The following is a 26384-nucleotide window of genomic DNA, read 5'->3' as shown; positions in this document are numbered from 1 at the left end:
AGTGCTGGCTTCCTGGAAGGCTCTTTTGCAACTTGATAGGCAGGCAGGCGGACTCCAGCGATGCAAGGGATAGGTCAGACTTGTGCAATGTGGTTTGCCAAAATTAGTATGCCTCGGCTGTTATTAGTCTCTAAATTTAGAACTGCAGGTCACTGTACAAGTCTTTAAGGGGATCTATTGTATTTGCTTTGGGGGCTGGGGCTGTCTGAAGCTTGGAGGGCAGCTGAATAGATGTCTTCAAGGGATTTGTTAACTACAGGGCTGACCAGGTTTGAAAATAGCTAAATGGAAAGCAGTGAAGGTACTTCTCTGCCTGACCGGCATTTTATAATTCTGACAGTTATTCTTACGTTAGAACCAGAACTAAGCTACTTCTCAACAATGTCTTTGTTCCCTTTGTTTTTGCTTAAGAGAACCATAAAAAGGGGAGAAACAGTGAACATGACTGAAATACACAAACGCACCAGACATACACATCTCTTTCCTTGTACTAGTGTGTGGTGTTACAAGAAAAAAGGGGGAAGTGTTTCAGATATAGCCATGATTTTTAATCTGATATTATTCTTTTAGAATACTTTAACTTTTGTAACCATCAGTTTTTTCACTTACTTTGTCTTTAAGATACACAATTAAATACTGACCTTACAAACTAAGATAATTCAGAGCTGAATTGAGGGTAACCTGCTGGCTTAAACCTTGCTATACATGGATGTTTAATACAAAGTTTTATTTTTTGTATAATACAGGTAGTAGCAGCAGAGGTTTGGTCAAGAAATAATAGAAAAAATACTCTAGGCTCTTCTGGGTTTATGGAAATCGGAAAATTCTTTCAGTGCACAGCAATATTTTATTTCTAGATGGCAAATAATTTTTATTTCTGGCACAGCATCAATGTCTATGTGAAAAATAGGAAATTTTAATATAATTATTCTGTATTCCAGGAGCAGTGTTCATTTAGTTGGGACTGGGGCCCTTCTTTTCCCACTCAAGGAATCTGGAAAGATGTTAGGATTGAGGCCTATAACCATTATCACCTGATTTACTTTTCTGTGACTTCTCTTTTTGGTAAGTCCTGTCATGACTTTTTGTTGTTATTTCACCCTTGGAATACAAACCGTTTTATTTTTAAGCTTGATTAGCTGTCAGGTTAGGAAACGTTCTGTTGTTTCAGTATGATTTTGTGCATAGTTCTTGCCACAGCACGCTTTTTTAGGTCTTAAAACAGCACTTCAGTACAAACAACAGCAATTAACTATGTTGGAATTCATAATCTTGTTTTGCTTTAAGATCCCCAAATAACTGCACAAATATATGTAGTATAGCTGAGATTAGTCCCTTCTATTTTGAAAAGTTTCTTTTTTATTGGCATATGTTTTCACCAAGACTTCCGATAAATACATCTCACTTTTGTCTCACCTCCATTTAAACCAAAGGCAAAGCTGCCATGGGAATTTAGTGTTGTGTTGGGAAGACAAATGCACAGTGAGCAGAGTTTCAAGAGCGCTGAGTTTTCAGGACACAAGATGAAGTCTGAGAGGAGCAGTTGTGCTACACAAGGATAATTTGTTAAGGCTGCAATTTGAGAGGGTGGCCTCTTCCATTCCTGCTACCTAACTTACCTAACCGGTTTCCTCCCTTGGTTGTGATCTTTGATTTGCCTGTCTTTTGTTCTGAAGATCACTTCAGATGAGAAAAAGGAGTTAATTTTCTGTTGAAACTTTCTGTAAATGGTAACATGCCCCATTGTAGACCACCCACACGATTTCCTTCAGTGCCTGTTGAACCCAGTCTTCAGTGGAGTAAAGAGTAGCACATGAGTCCTCTGCACTGGCTTGAATTTCAGCCCTTGGGAATAGAGTTGTTGTGTATGAATAAAGAGGAAGACGTCACTCCCTGGCTGCTTTTAAAGCTTCCTGAAATAGCTGCAGGTCTTAGCTAGAATTAACGTGACTGGAATTTCCATGGAAAGCCCCAGCACAGACTCCCTGTGCTCTCTAAAATTTAGTGACAGTAAAAATCTTTTCTGGTCCCTCCCACATTCCCACAACTCCACCTTCTGGTAGGTAAAGTCTTGTTGTCTGCACGAGCTGAGAGAGCAAAGCTCCCTCATTCAGCAGAGAGTGGTTTGGAACCAGAGCCAGAGCTTATTCGTATTCATACACAGTAACATTTGAAAAATAAAAGAGTAAATTACCAACTTGGATTCAAGCTGCCTGTGCAGTTATATTGCTCATCCGATCTGGTGTCATAGACCACTGAGTCTGTAAAAGATTCATTGTTCTTGATTTCTGTGCCTAGACCCCATGGTTCATGCAGTTCGGAGTGGGCTGGAATTTCTATATGCCCTTGGAGGGGAGAGAAAACACACTGTAAAGGCTGACCCTTGCAGGGTCGGGTGGGGGCTTTTTTAACCCCTTCAACATTTCTGAAAATTGGTCTTCCTGGGTAATGCTAAACTTGGGAACACATTCATTGCTCCTCATTCTACAAACGACAGCGAAAATTTCACCAGGGCAGAATGTAATTCTTTGCTTTTGGAGGGAGCTCTCTTTCTCTCCTGGAGGAAGGAGAGCTGGAATATATATCCGTGAACAAAGAAAGTGGTTAGTAGCTTGTGTATACAAAATGTGTCTTAGTTCTAGTTTTCCTTGTTTTCTGTTTTATTTGCTTTTGCTTATATGTTCATCTGTAATATTTGAAGTATAGGATTAGCCAGGCTATGTTTGTAGATAGGTAATTTAATTGCTGAACTTAATGGGAAATTTACACATTAATCTTGAGTACCCTTGACCATATCTTGCCTTATTCAGTAAGTTCTGTAAAGGAGAGGACTGTCTGAGGTAACTGTAGAGGGATTTCAGGGAAGTCATTAACTTGTTTCTTGTACCACACTTGGATGGCAGAAGGGACATAAAGATACAGCCCATCAAGTCTAGACACAATGGGCCCAATTCATCCCCAGCATAACTCCATTCACTTTGTCTAGTGACTCTGGGATGAATTCAGCTCGTTTTCTGTTAATACTGGTTTTGTTTCACCAACAAAAGTGATTGTACTGCCTTGTGATTACGATCTTTCCCAAAGAGCACCATGTTCATATGAGTGCTGACTAAAAGCAAATATAATGTCTATGGGAGTTGGTGGGAAAAAAATCCTTCCTAATGAAGTGACTGGTGTCGTGGTCTCTGACTTTTATACAGAACTCTGAAAAACCCCTGGATGGCTTTTGAATGAAAAAAGGAGTTATAAAACATATATAAAACATAAATAAAGCTCTTCTGAGTTGGCAAATGTAAACACAGATACCAAATGCACTGAACAAGATTAACCTTGTAGGTCTGGTTCAAACACAGACTGAAATTGTTAAATTTAATTTGAGGTGTTTGCATTGTTTCTTTGGTGAGAGATAATGTTAACTAATACGTATATAAACACAGTTCCTAAATTCCCATTTTTCCCCCCTTTACTTAGTAAAGAGTGTTCAGCAGTGGAGTCTTGAAATCGAGTCTATTTTTGATGTAGTTGCCTCCAAGCCACTTGCAGGTCTTGTGACTGTGAACATTCCCAAGTTGCAAACGCAGCAAACGTTCAGTGTGAAGCTTCAACCTGGAGAAGGCAGCGTTGTGCTGCTTGTAAACATCAACAAGGTAAGGAGGTGTGTGTGTGGAACCCCAGCCAACTGCAAAACATTTCCCCTGGTTTCCAGTGTGTCTTTCTGCCTCCATGCCAGTTTTTGGCTTCCCTCCCCTTCCTGCGTTGGTGACTTTAACAACAGTTCTGTATCCCTCACAGGACAGGAGAAGTGTTGTTTTCCTCTCTAAAAACTGATGTCTGTGGGGCCATGTAACTCTGTGTCAAAAGGATTATGAAGCCTTTACCTTGCTGCAAAACAAAAAGATTACATCATTACCAGCCACTGCTAAACGAGCTACTTAGGTAGATAACCTTCGGATACCCTGTGTCACTTCACTTAACTGGCAGTAGGTATCTTGTATCCCATGCCATTGTTTACTGGTCTGATTGGGACTAGAATGTACTACAATACACATGGCTCTCCCAGGAAAGAGAGGAAATATTCCTCAAACCTCTCAGTAGATACTTTTTCAGGTAAATGAAAGCAAAAGAGCCTTATAAAGAACTTGACTGGCAGCAAGGTTGGTGGAAATTTTGTGGAGTAGTGCTTCCTTACATTGGCTTATAGTCCCTTGGGTAGACAAAACTCATGAGGAGTTTTAGAGCGGTAAAAGATGATCTAATGAAGAGAGAACTCAACTGAAAAATTACTAATTTGGTATGCATCCCAGTGATGAAAGAAGAAAAAATTGGTGTGCTTACCTTCAGAGAGTGTTGGGAAACTTATGTGGTGGCAGACTTAATTCACCACCATTATTTCACTTCTACAGAATTGGGTTTGTTTGTTTGTTTTTTAAACTGTTGAGATTTTTCACACAGGCGTAATTGAGAAAAGATATATAGACTTGAGAGTGAAGAAAATCCATGTGTCTGTTCTAGTTGACAAATAGGTGGGTGTCTGGAATTAGGCAGGGAGCCCAGTGTGGTGAAAAGCACCATGAACTTTGTCTTGGCTTCTTGCTCAGAGCGCAGGGCTGCAGTAGAGCTGGCTGTGCAGGGTGGGAGCCCTGTGTCTGCTTCACTGCTGGGCACGGTTCGATTTGGGGGTGAGCCATGTGCTGTGAGCAGGAATTTGGGACTTCTGACAATTCTGGCAGTTTATAATGTTTGAGGATCTGCCCTCAAACTTTTGTATGTCTTACTGGCTTTACTGATTATTGCTGTGTAACTCTGCATTTGTTTCCCCAGTTTGAATGCATTATGTGTGTATTCTCAAGTTATCTCGTCAGTTGTTTGAGTGGAGAAAAAACGTGTTAAAGGCAAGCAGGGTATTTATGTTCTAGTATGCTTGCTCAGTGACTTGCATACTTAAGTGCTTTGTTTTATTTTGACATGAAAGCATACAAACATATGATTTTTATTACTGTTGTCATCTGTCATGCAAGTTGCATGAGCAATTACAAATACCTAGTTTCATTTCAAACAATTATTAGTCTATGCTTAGCCTTTTCAGGGATTACATTAAGCAGGCACCGCAATGCGAAACTTCAAAAATGATGTTGGTGTATTAATTGCTCTACCCCCAAGCTCAGAAGAAATCTGTCAGTGGGGTATGACCGCAGGTTTGTGAGGAAGCCCTTTCTTCAGAGCAGAGGCAACAGTGTGTTATTATTCTTTGTACATAAAAGGCTTTGCTGCATGAATTCACATCAGCTGATCTTGCAAGATGCCCTGCAATGTGTTTCATGTATCAACGAGCCTAATGGAGCCCTTACTCTGTATGACGGGCTTGTGTGGCGCATGTTAAATAGTGAGACCTCACCAGAAATTTATTTCTCGCTGAGAGCTTATTGCGGATTATGTTGTGAAGTCAGCAGACGTTTGGGTGATGGTTCTCATTCGAGATGCGTTGCAGCCTTCCTGCAATTACCACACAGAGTGCTGTGTTGCTAACATGACAGCATTTTGCTTCTCAGCTAAGGGAGAGCGTGAGGGTGACTTCATTAGTGGCCAATGAGACACTCCAGCCGTGCCAGGCAGCTGCAAACACTCCTGTGTTGTTGAGGCGCACGCTGATTTTGTGCTTCCATTTTGCTCTGTGCGACACAGAGATTAGTAGTTCAGCACAAGCAGTTGTGATAATTCTGTATCGGGGAGTCTGAAGTGTTAGTAGATACATTCATGATTCTGTCCAAGTATGGCTACAGCAAAACATGTTGTTGGGCTGCTCTCTGGCCTCACTGTATTTGAAAAGATTGAGGCGCTCCTTACATGGCTCCATTCAGTGCTGATCCCTCCATTGTTTGGTTGCATGCATTAGTGCTTTCTTTCCATGATTTTTGTGTTGTGTACTCAATGGGCAACTGTTGGCAATAGGGTTGAGCAGCAGAAGTAGGCTGCTGGAATGGAGATGTGAATATTACTCTGTGACTAGAAAAATGAGAAAATTATATCATCCTGTCATCCTAGAGGTAGTTTTTTTATGCTTGTAAAAATTATGAAGGACTAATGAAGTGTTTGGGAGGCATAAAGAAAAAGCAGAAAACACTGAAAAGAGAGAATGAAACTTCTAATCTGACTTAAAAGCTTGACATAAATGAAGCAGTCAGTATGGTCACATATTACCAAGGTTACAACTGAAAAGCATCACCCCTGTATATTGAACGTTGTATATGATAGGTAAATGTATCAATGAGAGGAGGGTTAAGATATAGAAGCTAGTGAACAGTGTCTGCTTCTGACACTTAGATATTTGAGTTTTGGAGGAATATTCTGTCAGTGTAGCCCAGCTGAGGGGTAGCAGTTAGACATGTGTATGTGTGCTCATGGCCCATTGTGGACACAAGGTGAGGTGACAGCCCGGACTTCAGTAGGAGAAATCATACTTTTCTCTTTAAATAATTTTCACCTGAGAGCTGCAGCCAGGGAGATCCCAGTTACCATGTCCCAGCTGAGGCACGTAAACTCATTAGAGCTGTGGTAATTAACACAAAGATATCTGAGCCCTTAGGTGCATGTTACGCATTGTTTTATACACATTGCTCTGACCTTCTCTCTTGTATGCTCAAGAGTTCTACAGTGGAGGCTTGGTGGCCAAATGGACATGGAAAGCAAACAGGATACAACATGACAACAACTTTCATCATGGAGACAGGACACCAGATTGAGAAATTTTCAAAGGTAAGCCCTGGAGCTTATTACTACTGCATTGCACCAACACTGTTAGAACACCTGCTCTGCATAGCGGGCATCTAGAGCTCTTTAAAATTTTGCTGGATTGTAATATGCATATGAAAATGCTAATGAGAAACGAGGGTTTTTAACGTCACAGTATATATTTGTGTGTTTTCTGGTAGCCTTAGCTTGTATGGATGCCTTCATTTGCATTCAGACTGGAAGATGTCCTATAGTTATTTGGAAACTCAGAAAAGAAGAGGTGTTTACTTTTTAAGTTTCCTATCCTACAAAAAAAGCACTTTTAAACTTCATATATCATGCTCATTTTTTGTATCATGCACTGGAAAACCCTTTTAGATTTCTATAGATCATGTGAAGGCTTATTACTGAGATGATTTTTTTGTTAATTCAATTTTTTTAAAAATTTGTGGGATAGATGCATTCCTAAGAAGCTAACATACATTCATTTGTTAGAACGTGATAGATGTGCTTCAGGTTTAAGATGAGGTAACATCTTAAAATATGACCATGAAAGTAATATTCATGGATATTTGCATAAGGGTTCCTTCAACATACTGGCTGTATAATTATATGTTTGTTTTTACTAAGAAGCCTAGATGAGGTAATTTTCAATTGTCTATTGGAAAAAAAAAAAATACAAATTAGACCAGGCTCTTTATGCCATCAACATGCGGAAGCAACTAAGTAAATTTACACATCTGTTAGGTGATTGTGATGCATCTTGCTTCATTAAAAACTAATCTGGTCACCAGCCATCTAAAACTGCTGTTTGCTATAAGGTTTGTTCATGTGAAAACTGCTGTGAAAAGCAGTAGCCCCTGGAGTCCCAGTCTTTATAGAGCTAGCCCTTAGTTTGATTATGAATTCATCATAGTAATTCTTTGCTATTTTTAGCAATTTAATTTTGAAACAATTAAAAGCTACACCAAATAAACAGAGTGTATTTTGCCTAGAAAACCTGGTTGTAGGAAATATGGCCATAAAGCTGGTTAAAAAAAAAAAAAAAATCTATTGTTACTGTTTGAAAAGTGCACAATGATAGGAAAACTGCTTGATTGCATCAGAATGTTTCATAGAGCCCTGTGGCATGTGATCATAGGGACTTCATGGTCTACAAAAGATATTCAGAAGCTGCTTCTTTTTTCCTCTTTAAAGGGAAAGGGGTGGAGGGGGTGGCAAATGCACCACACAGTGGGCATTATAAGTTAACCAGCATATGAAGCTTATATACAGATTCATAGTGTAAAATCTATTCTTCCTTCGTGTCTTCTGTGAAGCTGCCTTGGATTCTGACACAGCCTGCACCAAGCTGTATAAGTGGAAAAAGGACCCATATGCAGTTTTTTCATGTTCTGCCACAATTTGCTGTCATGTCAGCAGGAGTGAATAGCAACGTTCATATGGGTTAATAAGAACTCGGAGTAGTTCAGGGGATACAATCAGGGAAAAATGTTCCTGAAAGTTGTTGTTCTGTTGTCCACCTAACACTGTATTCAGGAGGAGTATGTTTCCCACCCTCCACCCCCCTTTTCAAAAAGAAAAAATGAGGGGTGGCACATTTCACAAGTGGTTTGTACCCGTGTGAGTATCTACATAACTTTGGACAGACGAAAAGTAAAGGGTGAGAAAACACAGCTTGGTCTTACATCAGATTAGACTACCTCTAGCTTGAACTACTCTCTGGTTTCTGGCATGTTAGTCTCCAAAACATTAACTAATCCTTTGGGAAAATTTCTGGGTCATAGACAGAAATTATGTCAGAATAAAATCGTTTTTCTTGAGGAAGTGTCTGTTCTGTCCCATTTGCTATTGCTAAGTTGCTTTACTTCTTGCCATGCCTGCATCAAGGAATTTATTATGGCTTTCATTGCCTTGTGAGGCATTTGTTTGCTTTTTGATTCTGATTTCCCATCTTTCTATATGGTTATTTCTTCAACACTGTAATCAGAATTTTTTATTTCATGACGCTGTTTTAATACTTGGAAGAGCTTAACCTCTGGCTGTCTTTCCCTCCTTCCTTATGCACCCTCTTTTCCCCCCAGGCCTTTGAGCATGACTTCCAGCAGTCTTTCCTTCTGCCTTTTAGTTGTCACACCACTTTCATGCTGTGCGCTAATTTGTTAGGTCACTGGGGTGTTCTGTGATCATATTTCAGCTCTGGGCATCTTCGTCCCTATTACTTTTCCTACTGCTAAATCTGGGAATGCCAAATGTGATCCACGGGTCACTTAATTAGGTACAAAGCAGTTATATGTGCCTCAAAAAGACAGGTATCTGTTTCTTAATTGTGCCCCAAACCAGTTAATTACTCTGTGGTGGCTAGAGACCCTCTTCTCTGTGCTCCAAGACTGGGAGAGATGATCAGTCCTCAGGCAGCAAGGTCTATCAGATGGATTTCATGGTGGTCAAGGTGCTGTAGGGGTGGTCCTGGCTGAGTGTTTCAGCCTCTTTGATTGCCTTGGGTTTGGCCAGTTGCATGAGTTCCGCTTGAGCATGAATAAAGCAATATCACATTACTTCTGTTACTAACATAGATGCTCCATTACAAATGCGCTCTGAGACAGTCCCAACCTGTTTGATGACAGCCATTAAGAGGATCTCCCAAATACTTTGGGAGCCCCAACTATAAATCCCATTCCATTTTGTGACACAAAAAAGAGCTGTGCTGGAGACTGAGGAGTTTTTCTCCAAGTAATGGAATTAACTGGAGGAAAGTTAGAACTTTTTTGCTAGTATAGTACTCATAATGTATTTTTTTTTTCTTTTGCAGCCTACAGTAGTTAAGATAAACATGAAAGTTGTATGAAATACTGATTGTTTTTTTAATTCAACTTCTCATGTTAAAATAAATCTGCAAAATTCTAGGAATGGATGTAAGACTTTTGTCCTAAAGCCAAGTTCATTGTGCTAGTCTATCTTCAACTGACCTAGTGTGCAATGGGATCACAGTGGTAAAAAGGCAGGGCGTGCTGTTCGCAGTACAGGTATGAGATATTGGACAGGGAGTCTGAAATGTCCTCTCAGTGGTCTGATTTTGTAGTTTTTTTTCCGGCTGGGAATGCCTTTAGTGGTCTGGATGCTGAGCCCAGCCGGGGCAACACTGGAAAACACTGCAGGACTTGGGGCCAGTCCCATTTTTTTAATTCATTCCGTTTCTATGTTTTGGTATTGCCACGCTGCAGAGGGGTTTAGTTTGAGGTCAGTGATCTGCACTCTCCACTCATACGTCTGTTTTGTCATGTGCATTGTCTCTGTCCAGGTATTTAATTAATATCTGTCCAGTTGACTAAGAAACACCAAAGAGGAAGTGCAAAAAGCAGTGATTTTTTTTCATTGTCTTCTCTACCACTATAAATAATTTTCTTGTCTCTCCATATGACTTTTGATAAGCTGAAAGTTTAAAAAATGTAGTCCCTCAGTGGGATTAGTCTTTTCCCATTTGAACTTCAGCCTTGTCTGGTGTGTGAAATAAAAAATTACATTTTATCTAAAAGACAAGTGTACCACTTACACTTAACTAGGTTAATTTCAGCCTGATATACTGACAAATACTTGTCCCAACTGTAGCTTGTGGCAGAGAGAACAGGCTGTACTCTCCCAGCTGACCTTTTGAAAAGGTAGAGCAAATATTCATTCAAGGGAGGAGTGGTTGCTATCTTAGGGGCTAGTCTAGAAAAACAGAGGTTCTTGACCCAAACTTGTTGCTTGGTGTGAGCTGGCTGAAATGTGCCATTTTATTTCACTTCATTTTATTTAATTTCTCAGTGGTGTCCCTATGACAATGAGCAACAGGTACCAGAAAGAAAGAGGTTTTTCTTTCTGGTCTAGATAACTTGAACTGGGACAAGGATGAAGGAGAAAAAGAAGTCTAAATCCTCCCTGAATGAGATGTTTTCTGTAACACTTTGCAGGAGCCTAACATTGCAGGTGGGGAAGACACCTCTACAAATGAGGGGTCAGCACAAAGTATTATTGCAGTCACCTAACTGCTCTCTCCTGGCTGTGGAATTGACTGTGTTCATGTTGGTGCAATCAGGATACCTCTCAGCAGCGTTGTTGCTTTGACTGAAGTCCCAAAACATGTCCAGAATGATTTCTTGAGGACTTTTCTCCCACCTGCAGAAATGAGTGTTTTATTTTTCAACATCTGCAGTACACAATATGAGATACTAGGCTGAAAGAGCAGCTGTAAAAGTTTGCTGCCTTCTTGAGATGTGCTTTTATCTGGAATGACCTTTAATGCCTTACACAACTACTGGTTATTTAGCTGAACTGGTCCCTCTGAAACCTTATTGCTGATGATGCTGTTCAAACACAGCTGCGGTGGCCAGAGGGCCCTTCACTTCCAACCTGGCGTTTGTGTTTGCGTGCACATCTTTTTTTCTTTAATTGCTACACCTATTAAAAAGATATTTCAGGGCAGCAAAAGATTTTGCTTTTACTGGATGAACCTGAAAACAGGCATTCAGGGACAAGACTCGCTGAAGCTGCTGTAGTCTTCTTCTGTAAGGAGAAGATTGCAGAGGGAATGGTGTGTCAGATGTATTGGAACCACTTCATTCCTCTTGCTGGTCCTCACGTGGACTTTAAACTGAGTTCTGCAGCAAGCAAACACGCACCTGCCTCTTACATTTATACACATATGCACACTTGTTTGAGCATATTTCCTCCCTCTCTCTTAATGTGATAGTAACTTTAAAAAGTGAACAGGTTTATCAGAAGGATGCTTTTTTCCCCTGTTATAGTGTGTTTTAATCAAGCAGTAATTTAGAGATGAGACGGCATCTTTTGACTCTTTGACAAATTCTAAGCTCTTGTTGTTCAGTTGAATCCCTTTTTTAATGATTTCCTTCATTTATTTTAATTATTTTTTGTCTGCTTTAAACCTAAGTTTCATGTCTTCACAGGCCTATTTTCGGACAGTGGAACTTGTTCAGGAGCCTATTCCTGACTCACCAGGCCTGAGTTTCTACTTTAGAATCAATGGCCGACCCATTTTCATCAAAGGCTCAAACTGGATTCCAGCAGATTCTTTCCAGGACAGAGTGACCTATGACACGTAAGCCACATTTGATGTTCTCTAAGGAGAAAGGATCATGTTTTCCTCCTCGTGATATCAAAGGAACTCCTTTCAAGTTAGGACACTAATTGTTGTGGGTTGGAGGCCTCAGAATTAGGGCTTAATTAATATTAATAGCCTTGAGTGATGTTCAAGGCATATAAGTGCAATAAGTGATGGAAAGGTGGTGGTTTGCTGTCCGCAGGTTACTGACCTCTCAAGTATTTTTAGGGGTGTCTGATCCTATTGTCTGGGACACATTCATTGGTTCTACTCCTCCCCCTCTCACTACCCACCTTCTCGCTATGCATAGTGGAATTTAGGAAGAGAGTAAAGATTTCTGAATGAGTTTAAATGATGATGATTTGAGTTCAAGTGATTGATATTTAAAGTAATATCTGAAGAGAAAAGAGCAAACTGATTAATAAAATATAGTATTTCTAAATCTGGTCCTGCTGATAAAAGTAAAAGCACTTAGTTGCATGTGTCACTCCATCTGTTTCATAAGTGTTAACAAGACCAAGTGAATTTTTTCTGAAAAAAATTGCTTTTTGAGAGCTCTGTCCAGACATGCAGGCCTAGAAGCTATCAAAGTAGTCTGGTTTCTAGCAAAGTTATAGTCTTAGATTGCCTGCTAAAGATGAATGTTTGGGTTTTGTGTGGTGGTTTTTTCGTTTTGTTTTTGGGCTTTTTTTGGGTATAACCTTAGAAACTCCTAAGTGATACAGGTTCACCAAACTTGTATAAATCTTTTTGTATTTGACAGATTATGGCTACTCTTGAAGTCTGCAGCAGATGCCAACATGAATGCACTTCGGGTTTGGGGAGGAGGAGTATATGAACAAGATGAATTCTACGATATTTGTGATGAACTAGGAATGATGGTAAAAACACTAGACACAGAACACTTATTTAAAAACTGACAAGAACTTGTAAATAAAAACCTACTCCAAATGAACAAAATAAGAGATTTAATACATAAGTTCTAGCCATCTTTCCAAAGCAAGTGGTAGAGTACCAACCTGAGAAGTCATATCAACCTGATTTTTTTTTTATTATTTTTTTTTTTTTTAATTTGAATGCGTTTTGATTACTGAGGCTGTCTGTTGAAACTGGAAATGATATTTTGGAAACCTTATATTAGAACCCCAGCTTGTATTTTCTCTTGTTACTGAGGCTACAACTCTGTTCCTCACTCATCCCCACCTCCCTTCCCAGCCCAGATCTCCCCTTTATCTCCTTCTGATTTCTGCCACTGTCTTTTTCCCTCCCTCTCCCTTATATTTCCTCAAATTAGAGCAACAAGACTGTGACTTCAACTTTTATCTCTTTTCAGACCAAAACTCTCATCGCTCTCCCAGTTCTACATTTCCTGCTCTCTTGGGAAAGGATGAGAGAAGGAATGAATAGCTGAGAAACTGGTACTAGTAATGGCACTTGATGCAAGACGACAGTGTTTACGCTGTAATGATCAGCACTGTAGGCATCAACAGGGACTTACAACTCATATAGTTGTGAAACAAGTAATACATGGAAAAGGGGGTTATGCACAAGATCAATATCTTTTCTGAACCTGTGTTTAGGGTTTACTTATGTGAGAACAGCCTCACTGAAGAAACTGAGTGCTTGAGTATGTGGCCCAGGTTGCGAGCAAAGGCCTTGCAATCTGACCTCAAGGAGGTATTTGAGTTTTGTGTTTTCGGCCACCTCCGAGTTATTAAAACACTGCAGAAGGCAGTTATGCTCTTCTTTGCTGTGGAAATAGATATTATTTCTTTGAAAAGTAGTTTCTCTTTTATAGCAATAGCTGAAAAGGCTTGGAGGGGTTTTTTTGTTCAAACTTTTAAACCAAAAGTATTTCACTTGGCCTAAAGCCAAGTGTGGAAGGCCAGATCCAAAGGGCCATTTTGAACAAGCTGTAATTGGGTATAAATGTAGCTGTAAGGGGAACACCTGCTGCAAACACTGATAATTCTAGATAAGTACCTTTTATTAGATGAGCTTGGAGGCACATGTTAGTAAGTTTTGATGAAACAATGACTAGATGAGTGACGGCCAAGTTGCATCTGGTATTAAAATCCAAAGTAGTGTGTTTGGTCTTTCTCTACAGCATAAAAAGCGGGGAAACAGAATTGATACCTTGCTGCTTTCTGCTGTGTGTGCTTGAAAAAAAAAAATGTTACATCTATTTTAGTCATCTGAATGAGTGCCCTGATTTTCAGGGCTTCTGAGCACTTACGGTTCTTTCATTTTTGACACCAGGCATCTAAGTAGGCCACTTAGATCTGTGCCTGTACAGTGCTCAATGCAAAATTTGGGTCTTATTTAGCAGCCAAAATAGCTCGTCAATGCAGAAAATCAGACCTTTATTCTGGGAGGGGGGTGATGATGGAGGCTTTTGGTTTTGTTTCTTCTGGTGGTCTTGCAAAGGCTTAAAAGTGCGTTAGAGTCAAACTGTGCTTAAGGAAAAACAGTGATAACTCACTGAGGGAAATAGCAAGAGAAAGTTTATTTCAATAGAGAGTTTTGACTCTACACAGTCACTGATTCTTCAGCAATAGTTTTGCTTTGTGATACAGCGCTAGGATTGTAACAATTATTAATGGATCCATTACCTCCACCTGTCCTGTTCCTTATCTTCAGTTTTCTTGGGGAATGTATGCTGAAAAACGTAATGGAAAAGCATGTTTTTGCTGCAAGGAAAATGCGATTTTATGAGGAGCTGCTCTGGTGCTTATGTAGCACCATGTGCAGAAAAGCTTGGTCTCCTATGGACTCCTTTGGTTTAATGTGCCCCTTCAAGAGATCTTTTTGTTAACATTTGGGATAGACTATCAGGAGTCTATAAGTTACGTCAATTTAGAATACAGAACGGGTAAAACGAGATCGTACCTATGTCATTGGGTTCCTTTCCCCTTTTTTGTGATTTTTTTTCCTTCAAGGTACAAATAGAGTTCATTGTTGAGTTGAAAGGCTTACTGGTCTCTGGTGGTGTCTACCTGATCTTTCTTTTAAGAGAAAGATCACTGGTGTTAGAGGATCTTGTTTTTTTCTACCCCCTCTTACTGGGTAGGATTTGCTTTTTTTGGGATCAGTTTGTGCATTCATTGTGGAAGTGCTTTGTTAACAAGTACATTTGAACATTCGTTAAGTGTGTTTGATACCATGTCAGAAAAAATGACTCTTTCATTTTTTAATAAGCAGTGGGGATTTGGTTTTACACCTGCAAAGTAGTAAATACAAAATTGTTGTTTTCAGCTGGAGATTGCCCCACGTTCACATTTGAGCAATACATGGGTTGCAGTTATTCCACTGAAACGTACTGAACTCCCTCTACTGAGCAATGAAGGTTGTCAGGATCTGATTCTTAAGGGTGAATATTTTACAACTGTGATATTGAGGAAATACACAGTGGGGTATGCACACACTGAACCCCATGGAGGAATGTGATTGTTCAGGTGGCACTTTAAAAGAAAAAAAAAATAGAAGATTTTCATTATTTTTTACATAAATAATGTCTGTCTTAGTAAATGATTGTGCATCCCAATAACCATATGTTTTTCAAGTATGTAAAATGATTTGCTAACAGACTTTTTTTTCTTTTGTTTTCCTTGTAGATTTGGCAGGATTTTATGTTTGCATGTGCACTGTATCCAACTGACCAGAATTATTTAGACTCTGTAAGAGCAGAAGTTTCTCATCAGGTATTTTGTTCGCGTTTCGAAGCTCTATTTCCCATTACCTAGCTTTGATTGACTGACTGTGTTAGTTAGCTTTCCAGAAATGCTTACTTGGAAGTGGTTTTAGTGTACCTTTATGTAGCAGACACAAAATGTAACCTTCCTAAATCCTCGCTAACTTACTTGCAGGAGTAGTCAGTCAAGCAGAGGTACAGGCCTTCCTCATGTCCAAACTGCTCTCTTCTGAAGGATGTTTTTGAAGCATTCACTGAGAATGAGCTCTAATGATTGCAGTGTGCCTTAGCACAGAATTTACCCTTTCCATGTGGCTGAGTAGATAAGGCTGGAGATACACATGTGCATATGGTGGATACATGTCAGCATATTAAAAGTTTGCCCCTCTGTAAGCGTGTATTACAAAAGTTTGAGCCTCATGGAGAGCTGAGGGAATAGTCAACGGTGCAGATAAAAACAGGAATCGTAGGCTCAGCGTATGTAATAAGCATGTAGACTTGTAATTCAAGTAGTAGTGAAGTTATTTTCTTTTTTAATTGTTAAGAGAAGTAATTTTGCTCGACTTCTGAAACGGTACATTGTATTTCAGGTTAGACGTTTAAAATCCCATCCATCAATTATTCTGTGGAGTGGAAACAATGAAAATGAAGCAGCAATTGCAAGCAACTGGTTTTCCATACCTTATGCTGACAGAGAAACCTATATCAAAGACTACGTGATGCTTTATGTGAAGAACATCCAAGAAATAGTTCTTGCTGTAAGTGATCTCAAGAAACTCTAGGGGGATGTGGCTTGACAAAAGATTTTAATTTTTGGAATCTGAGCAACTTGGAGTTCTTTATTTTTTAATCCTTTTGAGAAATGAAAACCAGCACATTCTTGAGGAACTGTACTTTCCTGGCTCTTGTAAACAACTCCCTAAACTCAGGACTTATCCTCAAAGTAAAACAAACCAAAAAATGACTTGTGTCTCTAACAGTTTGTGATATCTTAAGGAAGACCTGAAAAATTCAGTGGATATCACAGAATGTCAGGGATTGGAAGGGACCTCGAAAGATCATCTAGTTCAATCCCCTGCTGGAGCAGGAACGCCCAGATGAGGTTACACAGGAAGGCGTCCAGGCAGACACCTTCTTGTTTCCTTCCTATTTGTAATACCTCCATAAATACCTTCACATCCAGTGGAAAAAAAAAATCAACTTGCCCATTAATTAAGTAATCTAGATGATCAGATTTCCTTTATCCTGATTTTGTTAAGTTTTTTGGCTTAAGTAGGTTAAACAAAAGCTATGCTAAACATTGTCCTGATGCTATCTAGTCATTATATTGTGTGGTTTTGAAAAACAGATTAGTGGTACTTTACAGTATACGAAGGCGAAATAAAATATCTTGTCATAAGATTTAAACTGTGGTCATGCAGACCAGAAGCACCTGGAATCTGTGATGAAGTTTACTGTGATTTGGCGCTTCTTGTTTTGTGCAGCTTTTGCAGTTTTATTTTACCTCCTAGAAGTAGTGCAGTTCTTCATTATTTATTGGAATATGATTTTAACTGTCTTTTTTGTGTGCATGTAGAGTGAAATTGATTTAAAAGTCCCAAGCTGTTGTTGTGTAACTGTCTAGTGGTTAACAAACAATGCTTCCACCACAGGTGATTATTCTTAACTCTCCTGTTAGCTAAGAAACAAAATGCTGCAAGAGTTTGTCCAGTTAAACCTTTCCTCTTCAACAAGAGTATGAGGGTTTTTTTAACCTAAAAGTAGCATTTTCCTACTCAGTTATCCCTTGTATAGCAGGATCTTATTGACTTCAGGGTATGATAATTTTAGTCTAATCTCTATCTTTTCCAGGATGGCAGACATTTCGTGACCTCAAGTTTCCTTTTGCTAGGACAGGCACTCAGTATATAGGTGACAGTGGTATTATTGCTTGTAATTGGAGGCTACCAGCATTGTCAGACTAGTTGTACTCTGAGAATTTAGAACACATTTCTACTGGAAAAGTTGAAATACAAGGAAACAATAAAAATGAGGCCGGGTTTGAAAGAACCTGCAGGAAAGGATCCCATTCTTGAGGGCAGTTATGTATTCTAAATGGTAATGGTGTCTTATATTCCCACTTAACATCTTGGTTTTAGATTTCTATATTTCAGTTAAGGTTTTTTGGAACTGACTTGTTTGTAAAGATACACTGTGGTGTTCCTGTGGTTAGGTGGTCAGTACATGTGCAGCAAAGTGAGGTGTTCTGACTTGATACTGGTTTTTGGTTACAGTTCACTTGTGCGGTTTTGCTGTCCAGGACGGATCCTCTTCTATTTTAAACCCATAGAATAACTATTTTTTTTGAGTGCCAGAAGGAAGCACACAGTTAAATAATTTCAGGTCCTGTGTAATACAAGCCAGCTTGGGGAAACCTGTAACTGCTAGCACTACTGGATTGGATAGCTTAAAAGGGCTTTGAAGTTTGAGCTAAAGACTTCAGGGAATCCTGGATATCCTGTAGTAAATGGTTTCAGTTAATTATTAATTACTAACATTAAAAAAAAAAATGGGGACAGAGGGGAATGGGACTGTTTCTTAAAATGAAGCACATGTCTAAGAGCTTTGCTGTATTTGAGCCAGTTGCTGCAACTTGCAACTGGTAACTAACTCAGGCCTCTGTTTTACTACAAGTAGCATGCGAAATGAATTATACCTGCAAAAGGATTCCTTCAGTGTTTAGGAGGGTACTGCTAAAAGATTGAGTGCACTAAATGTACTGAGGCTATAAATGAAGGCAGCGCTGAACAATTTGAAGTGTAACCCCTCTTATACTCTTGTCTATCTTAGTATGAAGAGCCAGCCAAGATGACAATAACTTGCAATGCTACCATGCAAGTGTTAGGAGCAGAGTATCTGGATTAAATTGTTAGGGTTAAATTTAGGTGAATACTTAGGGGAAAATCATGTTTTGGAAAAACACTCCAAAAGAAATGATGTTCCATAAAGAAGTCACAGTACTCAATTATTAATGTTCCTTGAGTTTATTTTTCATGAGGCACACTTTAAATAGCTTTCATTAAGAATTTAGAAGCATATAAAGATAGATCTCTTGATGTGAGGAGAGAATCCCTTAGAACAGCAGCACAAGCACTATCTGTCCTCCAAGAACATGAATAAAAAACTAATTAAGCGAGTAAGGATGATGAACGTCGGGGCGCAAAGTGGGATGTTTCCTAGGTGGTGATGCAGAAATTTGGAAAAGGCATGTGCTCCACCCCCCTTCAAAATGTGGTCTGTGTATTGAGGTCATAAAAGCCGATCACTTTGTGAGCAGGTTGTGTTTTTGTTTTGATTTGGTTTTAAATCTCAGGAAGATAAGAGTCGTCCTTTTATTGCATCCAGTCCCACCAATGGCTTGGAGTCGATTAAAGAAGGCTGGATCTCCCAGAACCCTTATGATACCCATTATGGTGACACTCACTTTTATGACTATAGCAGTGACTGCTGGAACTGGACAGTGTATCCTAAAACTCGTTTTGCTTCAGAGTACGGATTTCAATCCTGGCCTTCCTTCAGTACGATCGAAAAGGTAAGGCTGGGCTTCCACACCTGCTTGTCCCCTCTGTTCTCATTTAGCGAGGGCAAAAAGCATCTTCCCAACAAACTACAGCATCTGGAGCGTAGTTGGGATGAGGCATTGTCAGGTGTGGTATGGCACAGGTGGGACAGAGGTGTGGGCTGTTTCCCTCCTCAGTGTTCAATGTATTTACCTGAGGCTGCTATGAAATGATTAATATTAATTCTCTTTAATATATAGCTTAGTAATGATTGCCTAACATCTCTTTCCATTTGCTGTGTCTAAGGGTGTGTGTTCATTTAGAAACAGAAGAAACATGACCAGTGCTGAATTGTGCTGAATTCTAAAATATATTGATTCGTACCATTTTTACCAGTTTCTCTTAAATAATTCTTTATGTATTGCATATAAGAGGATTTGGTTCTGTCTTCCATTAAATTTAGATATGATATATTCTATCTTACTTATCCAGTTGGAGCAGAGACATATCGTGCTGTTTGTCCATTTGTTCAGAGGGAACTGAATATCCCATTGATACTCACGCAAGCAACTGAAAGGAGTTCAGAATGTTCCTTTCAATTTCCTGGGTGAAGTATATTATCTGAGACATAATCAGTGCATTCATCCGTATTAATACCAATGAAAGTTATTAAATCCAGCCTAAAAAGGAATAAATTTAAATAAGAAGATTTTACAGAAATTGTGATTACGATGAAAGTTTGACAATAATAACGGTATGAGCTATGCTGCATTGTTGTCCTTAGTTGAAAAAAAAATGTTTCATGGCCTTTTGTGTTCAGAGGCAGGTTAAATTATTATTATTATTATTATTTATTATTATTTTAAATTGATAGACCTACTAACTATTATTAAATTTATAACTCTGCTAACTTCTGGAACTTATGCCTAAATGTGTTTGACCAGAGGACTTTCTTTCATCTTAATCGAGGGTGTTTCTGATTTGTTATGAACACAAGCAAACCTCTGAGGTCCCTCGGCCAAACTGAACCTTAGGACAAATAAGTTAAATGCCATTCAGCCAAAAGTTGCTCTTCTGGATTCAACAGCAACGTCTGCTTTCATTTATTCATACAAGGATTATAAGCAAAGGGTATTATTGATTCAAAATCGTTGCATGAATGCGGGAGGCACTACAGAAATAGACTATCAATTTTAAAGGATTTAGATGATATCAGCAGAGTGTAATGGATATCTGTTCCTGAATATCCTGTCAGTCATTAAATGCACACTTCACCTTTTCATTCTCATCCCTTTCTGTTTTTTAAAAGGTTTCCTCCGTGGAGGACTGGTCCTACACAAGCAATTTTTCTCTCCATCGCCAACACCATGAAGATGGCAATGATCAGATGCTTCGGCTGGTGGGGCATCATTTCAAGCTTCCCCAGAGCACAGATCCCATCAAGAAGTTCAAAGATACGATTTACCTCACTCAGGTAACAGTGATATCGTCAATATCAGCAGCTGTCAATACTCATAAGCTCATGCTTATTTCTTTGTGATTTCTGCATGACTTCTAAATGACATTAAGTAACTTTTTAATGCTGTTAGGCAAGTTTAAAGTGCTGTTACCTTTTGCTGTTTTCCAAAAATTTCGTAAACACTCTTGATGGGAATAGCTGCACATTCACTAAGTTTTTAGTGTTTGAGAGCTGCTGACACCAAGTTTTATAAGAAGCAAAACATCTGGAGAACTTTAGGCACTGATGACAAGAGAACAAGGGTAGATGATGCTGTAGAATTGAAAACAGGCATAAAACTTGCGTGGTGGGGTCCCGGCTCAGAAAGCTGTGAGAGTTTCTGCAGGGTTAAGTTTGTCAGGGCCTTATTAACATGTTAAAAAATCTAAGAATACCGAAGTAAGGATAGCAAAGAGGATAAAGAGACTAAACTTGGCTCTGGTGTTTAATTCAAAGGGTTATCTTTACCTTTTGAGCTGTCCTAAAGAATAACTTTTTCCTTTATTTTGAGAGTTTCTTGTAATACCTCCCCAGCCCAGTAATATGTGAAGAAAATAATAGACTGTTTGGCTTCTCTTGAACTTGGCCAATGAAATATTCTGAAAAATGTTTTTTAAACACAAGGAAGGGAAGTAGAGAAGAAGAGGGAGCGCAGGTGAAAAAGGGTTGCTCTTACGGTGCACATTTTTGACTGTATACTGAGTATGTGTGTTACAAGTTCAGAGTATGGGGATGTGAACGTTGTGGTAACGTATATTGGAGATAGTGCAGCATAATGTCATTTTGCAACTCACAGGTTTTTTATTTACATTAATTTTTAAAAATGTATTTATTAGTGGTTTTTTTCCCCCCTTGTCTTCCGTTTAACTGTCAAAGACTCTGTTGTCCAGTGATCTCCACTGGCTGGATGGCAGCAAGTAATCCCTCCAGAGTTTCGCTAAAGATACTGCTTGTGTCTTTACTGGTGGGAGCTGCTAGGAACTGATCTCCTTTGAGCACATGTGTACTCTTGAAGACTCAGGTTTAAAGTTATGTGCTATTCCTGTGAAGTCTGTGTTGCATAATATATACGCACAAGCTTTGAAAGTAAAGTAAAATACAAAATACAATACACCAAAATAAATATATATATATATATTTTTTATGTCTTTGTTAACCAAGGTGATGCAGGCTCAGTGTGTCAAGACAGAAACTGAATTCTATCGTTTTAGTCAAAGTGAAATAGTCAAGGGAGAAGGACACACAATGGGAGCTCTGTACTGGCAACTCAATGACATTTGGCAGGCACCTTCATGGGCTTCCTTGGGTAAGTTTTGTGACAGTCTGGTTAAGGCACCAACTATCAGTCTGGTTTTGCTTTCCTCACCTGGAAGTACCAAGAGAAGAAATATGGCTCTTCTCTCTCTTGGACAACTTTGTGAACTTTCAGCATGTTTCTGTCCATCCTTTAGAAATGCTTTCCAGAAAAGTGTTTTTCAGCATCATCCTAATAGTCTGTGGGAGTGGAAGAGCTGTAAAGAACAAAGCAATTCTCTTCCTATGGAAGCTTTGCTGTTTGAGTTCAGATTTAGCAGCCACCTACTCTTACCCTTGTTTTAGTAAGGTTTTACTTTACAGAAGTTAAAATCATATGTAGCTCCTAATTTCTTAAAAACACATTTATTTTCATTTAAGCTGTATTCTCAGGGAAATAGTACCGTTGAAGCCAGACAAAGCTGCCTGTTAGGCACAGTCATGGTTAAGACTGAGCACACAGCCCTCTTGTAAGGTCAACTTTCAACTACTCTTGCTTTTCTTATGTAGAGCTGGATCTTCCTGAAACTGTGTGTGATATCCAGGGTTTTCCAGAGAAATTTGGCTTTTTTTTACAAGTTTAATTATTTTAGAATTAGAAAGATCAGTTCTTTTACAATTGGAGGCTCCTAAGAAATTCTATTTCCATAAGGGCCTGTCCTGCAAATCTCCAGTTGTATTTCTTGGCTCAGCTGTACAGATGCATATATGTACCCAGCCACCCTGGGTGAGAATGGACAGAAAGGGAGCTCGTGTGATAGCAGGGTAAGAAGGAACATCCACGTATAATTATGTTTTCTATAATTCCACCAAATTTCGTTGATTTTGTTCCCCCTGACTCCCGTGGTAAAATGATCACAGCCTCTCCCTTTAGCAGGCCATAGTGCACTGTCAAAAAACCCCTATAGAACTGTGACCTTGTTGTGAGCAGGGTGGGATTTGGTATGTAAAGGATAGGCATCTAGATTTCTTCTGCACTCAGCTGGGGGAGCAATGGTTATCTCCAGAGTGTGATTAATGTGCCCTTAGCTGTCTAACAAGTGTGATGAATGATCTTCTCCATGCTGGATTTGATTTTTGTAGAACTTCATACGACATCTCCCACCATGGCTTCTGAGAAGCTTTCTATAGGAGAAGATGTCTAGTTGAGATTTGAGGCCTAACTTAGTGTCAGGTGAGGCGAATCGCTCTTTGTGACAAAATCATTCTGCTAATATGCTGGTTATGCACATGATATCTCCTTATAGATTAGAACACAAACATGCAGTAACCAGACATATGAAGAGATAAGTCATTTAGTTAGTAAGAAACAGGGCAGGAATGTGTGGTATAAGGGAAGCGGCTGTTTCATGTTCCAAATGCTTTGTCTAGAAGTAATTTTGAAACGGAGAATCTGTTCTGTGGCAGCTGTATAGGACTTGGATAGATTCTCTTTATTTCTCACATATTTAGTTTTTTAAAATATTTTTTTAAGAATTTCATGTTTGAAGAATGATGAGTGAGCTAGAAAAAGCCAAGAGGTAGTGTGAAGCTCATGAGCTGTCCTTAGAACAAAATGCCATTTGGCCTTGCTTTAAAATGAAAATAGCCCACCCCATCCTTCCTCTCTTTCTCTGGGAGAGGTTTGTTTCCCTCCATTTTTGTTATGTTTGGTTTTTGTTGTTTTGGGTTTTTGTTGTTTTGGGTTTTTTTCCCCCCGTTATCATCCAAGCAAAGTAACTTCCACCAACAAAGGCAAACAAGCCCGTATAAGAAACAAGCTATTTTATTGAAATATTAAGGCAGCAGTCCAACAATAATGCTCATCTTTCTGAACTTTGTAGACTTGTATTGGGAAATGGAATATCCCAGCGTTCACTTTTATGATCCCAGCAATGGCTGATGCTCTTAGGCTTTAAGTGCCTCAAGAGAAAAAGATGCCTGGAAAAACGTCTCTTTGTAAAAACAGTTGTATTGATACATGAAGTGATCGGGGAGACCATAAATGTCTTTTAAAGTACAAAGCTGACATCATTGTAGAAAATACATCAAATACTTGAATTATTCATATGTTGTTGAAGTTACTTTACAGCAAAGAAGCTCAACAGAGATACAGCTGTCCCTTTGTTTTGTTCTGGTCCCCCAGTGGAATGAGGAAAGGTTTAATATTCATGTAATTAGGCAGTGTGCTAAGAGGGATTTTTGAAATGCTAATGGCTGAATTATGCAAAACTTCGGAGAAATTAGTTTTATTTGCACTTCAAAACCACGCTTCTGCATCTTCTTAGATGGCACAGTATGAACACCGGTGAGTGCTTCTTATTTAAAGCTGGTATTTCACAGAGCTGTGGACAGGCTCACATCATTTCCTGAACAAAGCGGAAATGTTTCCTCTTGAAGCGAGGAGGGAAGAAGGCAGCAAATGCTTCTTGTTTGACTTGCCTTTAAGATGCTTGCTTGGGATTGAATGAAAATGCAGCACAGCACTCCTGTCATGGTACTTCTGCCTTCAGAACTCAACAGCTTTTGCCACAAACAGGTTTTGATTGTCAGCGCCTGGTGGCGCCTGTTGTGCTGTGTTGAATTCTGTAGCATCTAAGCAGCGTGTTTTGGTGGCGAGCGCTGTGATACACACAGCAATTCACCTCACTCCCACACAAACGTCAGCTTGAGGTGCTCAACTTGGTTGTCATGAGATTCCCTTGAACAGAGAACTTGCAGGTTCAATATTTAGAGCCCCTGGTGGGCTTGTAACCACTCACGCGACAGGTGAGGAAAGAACTAGCAGCGTGTTCCTCAGGTTGCATTTAGTGGTGTGAAGTGATTAATTTAAAATCTGTTCTAGGGAGAACCGTTTGTTCTCACTCCCGCTATCGGTTCATAGAAGGCTTCAGGGAACAGGCAGCAAAAAGGGTACTGGGATCTCATTACAAACCTAATTTTAGTTTCCGGATCTGAAGTTTGATAACGTAAAGAGTGCAGAAGCTGTATTATCAGGAAAGAAAACCTAGGGAGCTTGGATTTCTTTAAAAATTCATTTAAATCTGGGAGGAGAAGGAGAAAAACGCCCTAGGCCTGGTTTTAAATAACTTTTGACTATTGCCTGTGGGTATGCGTGTCTGTTACAGGAAAGTTTAAGCCCAGAGACTTCTCAGGAGAGCTACATGATCTTCAGATTTCTTACATCCATTTTTAGGCAAGGGGAGTATTTTATAAGCAACTTGCCTATTTTTAAATCAAGAAATGTGAGTCTGGTCTTAAGCAAATCAAGACAGCAGCTGAGAGGAAAGCTGAGAGTGGCTTTTTATCAGCTTGTTTTCTGCGCTGTCTGAAGTTACTTTGACAGTTGTTTTACCAAGATCCTATTGCTGGAAAAGTCTTCTTTGGAAGCCCCTTCCTGTGTGAAACTGCTCCGGCAGTTGAGCTTTGTTCTTCACATTGGCTTTGGGCTTTTTGAGAAGGGAAAAATCACCCTTAAAAAGCTGATCTGAGGTAAGCAGACTGGTTACGTTTGCAAACATCCCAAAACAATAGCTGTAGTAGTTGAACCCTAGGATGAGTTTCGAAATGGTACAAACTTGGTGTGTGGTTTGTTCGCCTTTTTATTGGTTGGTTTGTTTGTTATTCCCTGCAGAAGTGTAAATGCCGAGTTTAGTCTGAGTTGTTTTCTCCCCTGCACGGGTTTCTTGAGGATCTCTGTGTCTGCTGCCTGGGTAGCAAACCTTCCCTTTTCCCTCCATAACCACTGCAAGGTGGCTACACAATCCAGTTGGAAATCAGAGCACAGCAGAAATGGAGGGTAAGGCCCATTCAAAGAGAATCAGGATTTTACATTACGCTGAGTAACAGAAGCTGCTCTGCTTCAATTGCATTATTCATTTTCATATTTAAGACAGTTCAGGCCTAGATTTTCATCATGTAAATTAAGCTGAGGAAAGAATTAAAGTCACCAGGCACTGAAACCTCAGTGCAGGAAGGGATTGTGTGCCAAGGCCATCTTGGATTCAGTCTGAATGTTTTTCCTTTTAACCTTTTTCAGAGTATGGTGGGAAGTGGAAACTCCTTCATTATTTTGCCCAGAACTTCTTTGCACCCCTGCTGCCTGTGGCCTATGAAGATAAAGGTGTCTTGTACATCTATGGTGTCTCAGATCTTCATGTGGACCACAAGCTGAGTTTGAGGGTACGTGAGACCTCTCTCCACCCTTGCATCCTCCCTGCATGAACGTGAGAAGCTGAAATGAGCACATCTTTGTATAGACAAAGTCCTTGCTCAAACACGAGGTACAATTCTTATCTTTAATCTTCTTAGTCAACACTGTTTTTTATTATTAGCGTGTACTGCTTCACAGAACAAGGAATTAATGGCCTTTCTTACAGCCCATATGTATAGGCCTGAAGTTAACTGTTCTGCTTAAAACTTAAAGGGATTGATGGTTAAATAGAACAAAGTGTGAAAAGTGGTACCTCACTTCTTAACAAAACTGTTCCCTGGGTGTTGGAACTGGGTTCACTGACTAAGTGGGGGGGAAGAACAAGTATTGGGCCATTG

At 39.5% G+C, this 26384-nt stretch overlaps 1 protein-coding gene across 9 annotated transcripts in view; it reads left to right on the top strand.

The window, feature by feature from the left end:
- MANBA (mannosidase beta) overlaps positions 1–26384 on the top strand; it is a 50134-nt gene that overhangs the window by 12838 nt on the left and 10912 nt on the right. For 8 of the 9 annotated variants that reach the window (XR_014183977.1, XR_014183978.1, XR_014183979.1 and 5 more), the window contains 11 exons: positions 942–1065; positions 3472–3647; positions 6643–6753; positions 11679–11830; positions 12597–12714; positions 15448–15534; positions 16115–16282; positions 18877–19095; positions 20373–20537; positions 21723–21867; positions 25873–26015. Coding sequence is in view for 4 of the 9 variants with exons in the window: in XM_082051934.1 (XP_081908060.1) it covers positions 942–1065; positions 3472–3647; positions 6643–6753; positions 11679–11830; positions 12597–12714; positions 15448–15534; positions 16115–16282; positions 18877–19095; positions 20373–20537; positions 21723–21867; positions 25873–26015 (1608 nt within the window). In the remaining 5 variants the exon portion in view is untranslated. Of the gene's footprint in view, positions 1–941; positions 1066–3471; positions 3648–6642; positions 6754–11678; positions 11831–12596; positions 12715–15447; positions 15535–16114; positions 16283–18876; positions 19096–20372; positions 20538–21722; positions 21868–25872; positions 26117–26384 lie in introns of all 9 variants that reach the window. The other variant, XR_014183981.1, reaches the window with a different exon arrangement.

This window comes from Streptopelia decaocto (assembly GCF_964273445.1).
Source record: "Streptopelia decaocto genome assembly, chromosome: 4".
NCBI lineage: Eukaryota > Metazoa > Chordata > Aves > Columbiformes > Columbidae > Streptopelia > Streptopelia decaocto.
This window is presented reverse-complemented; position numbering and strand designations above follow the sequence as displayed.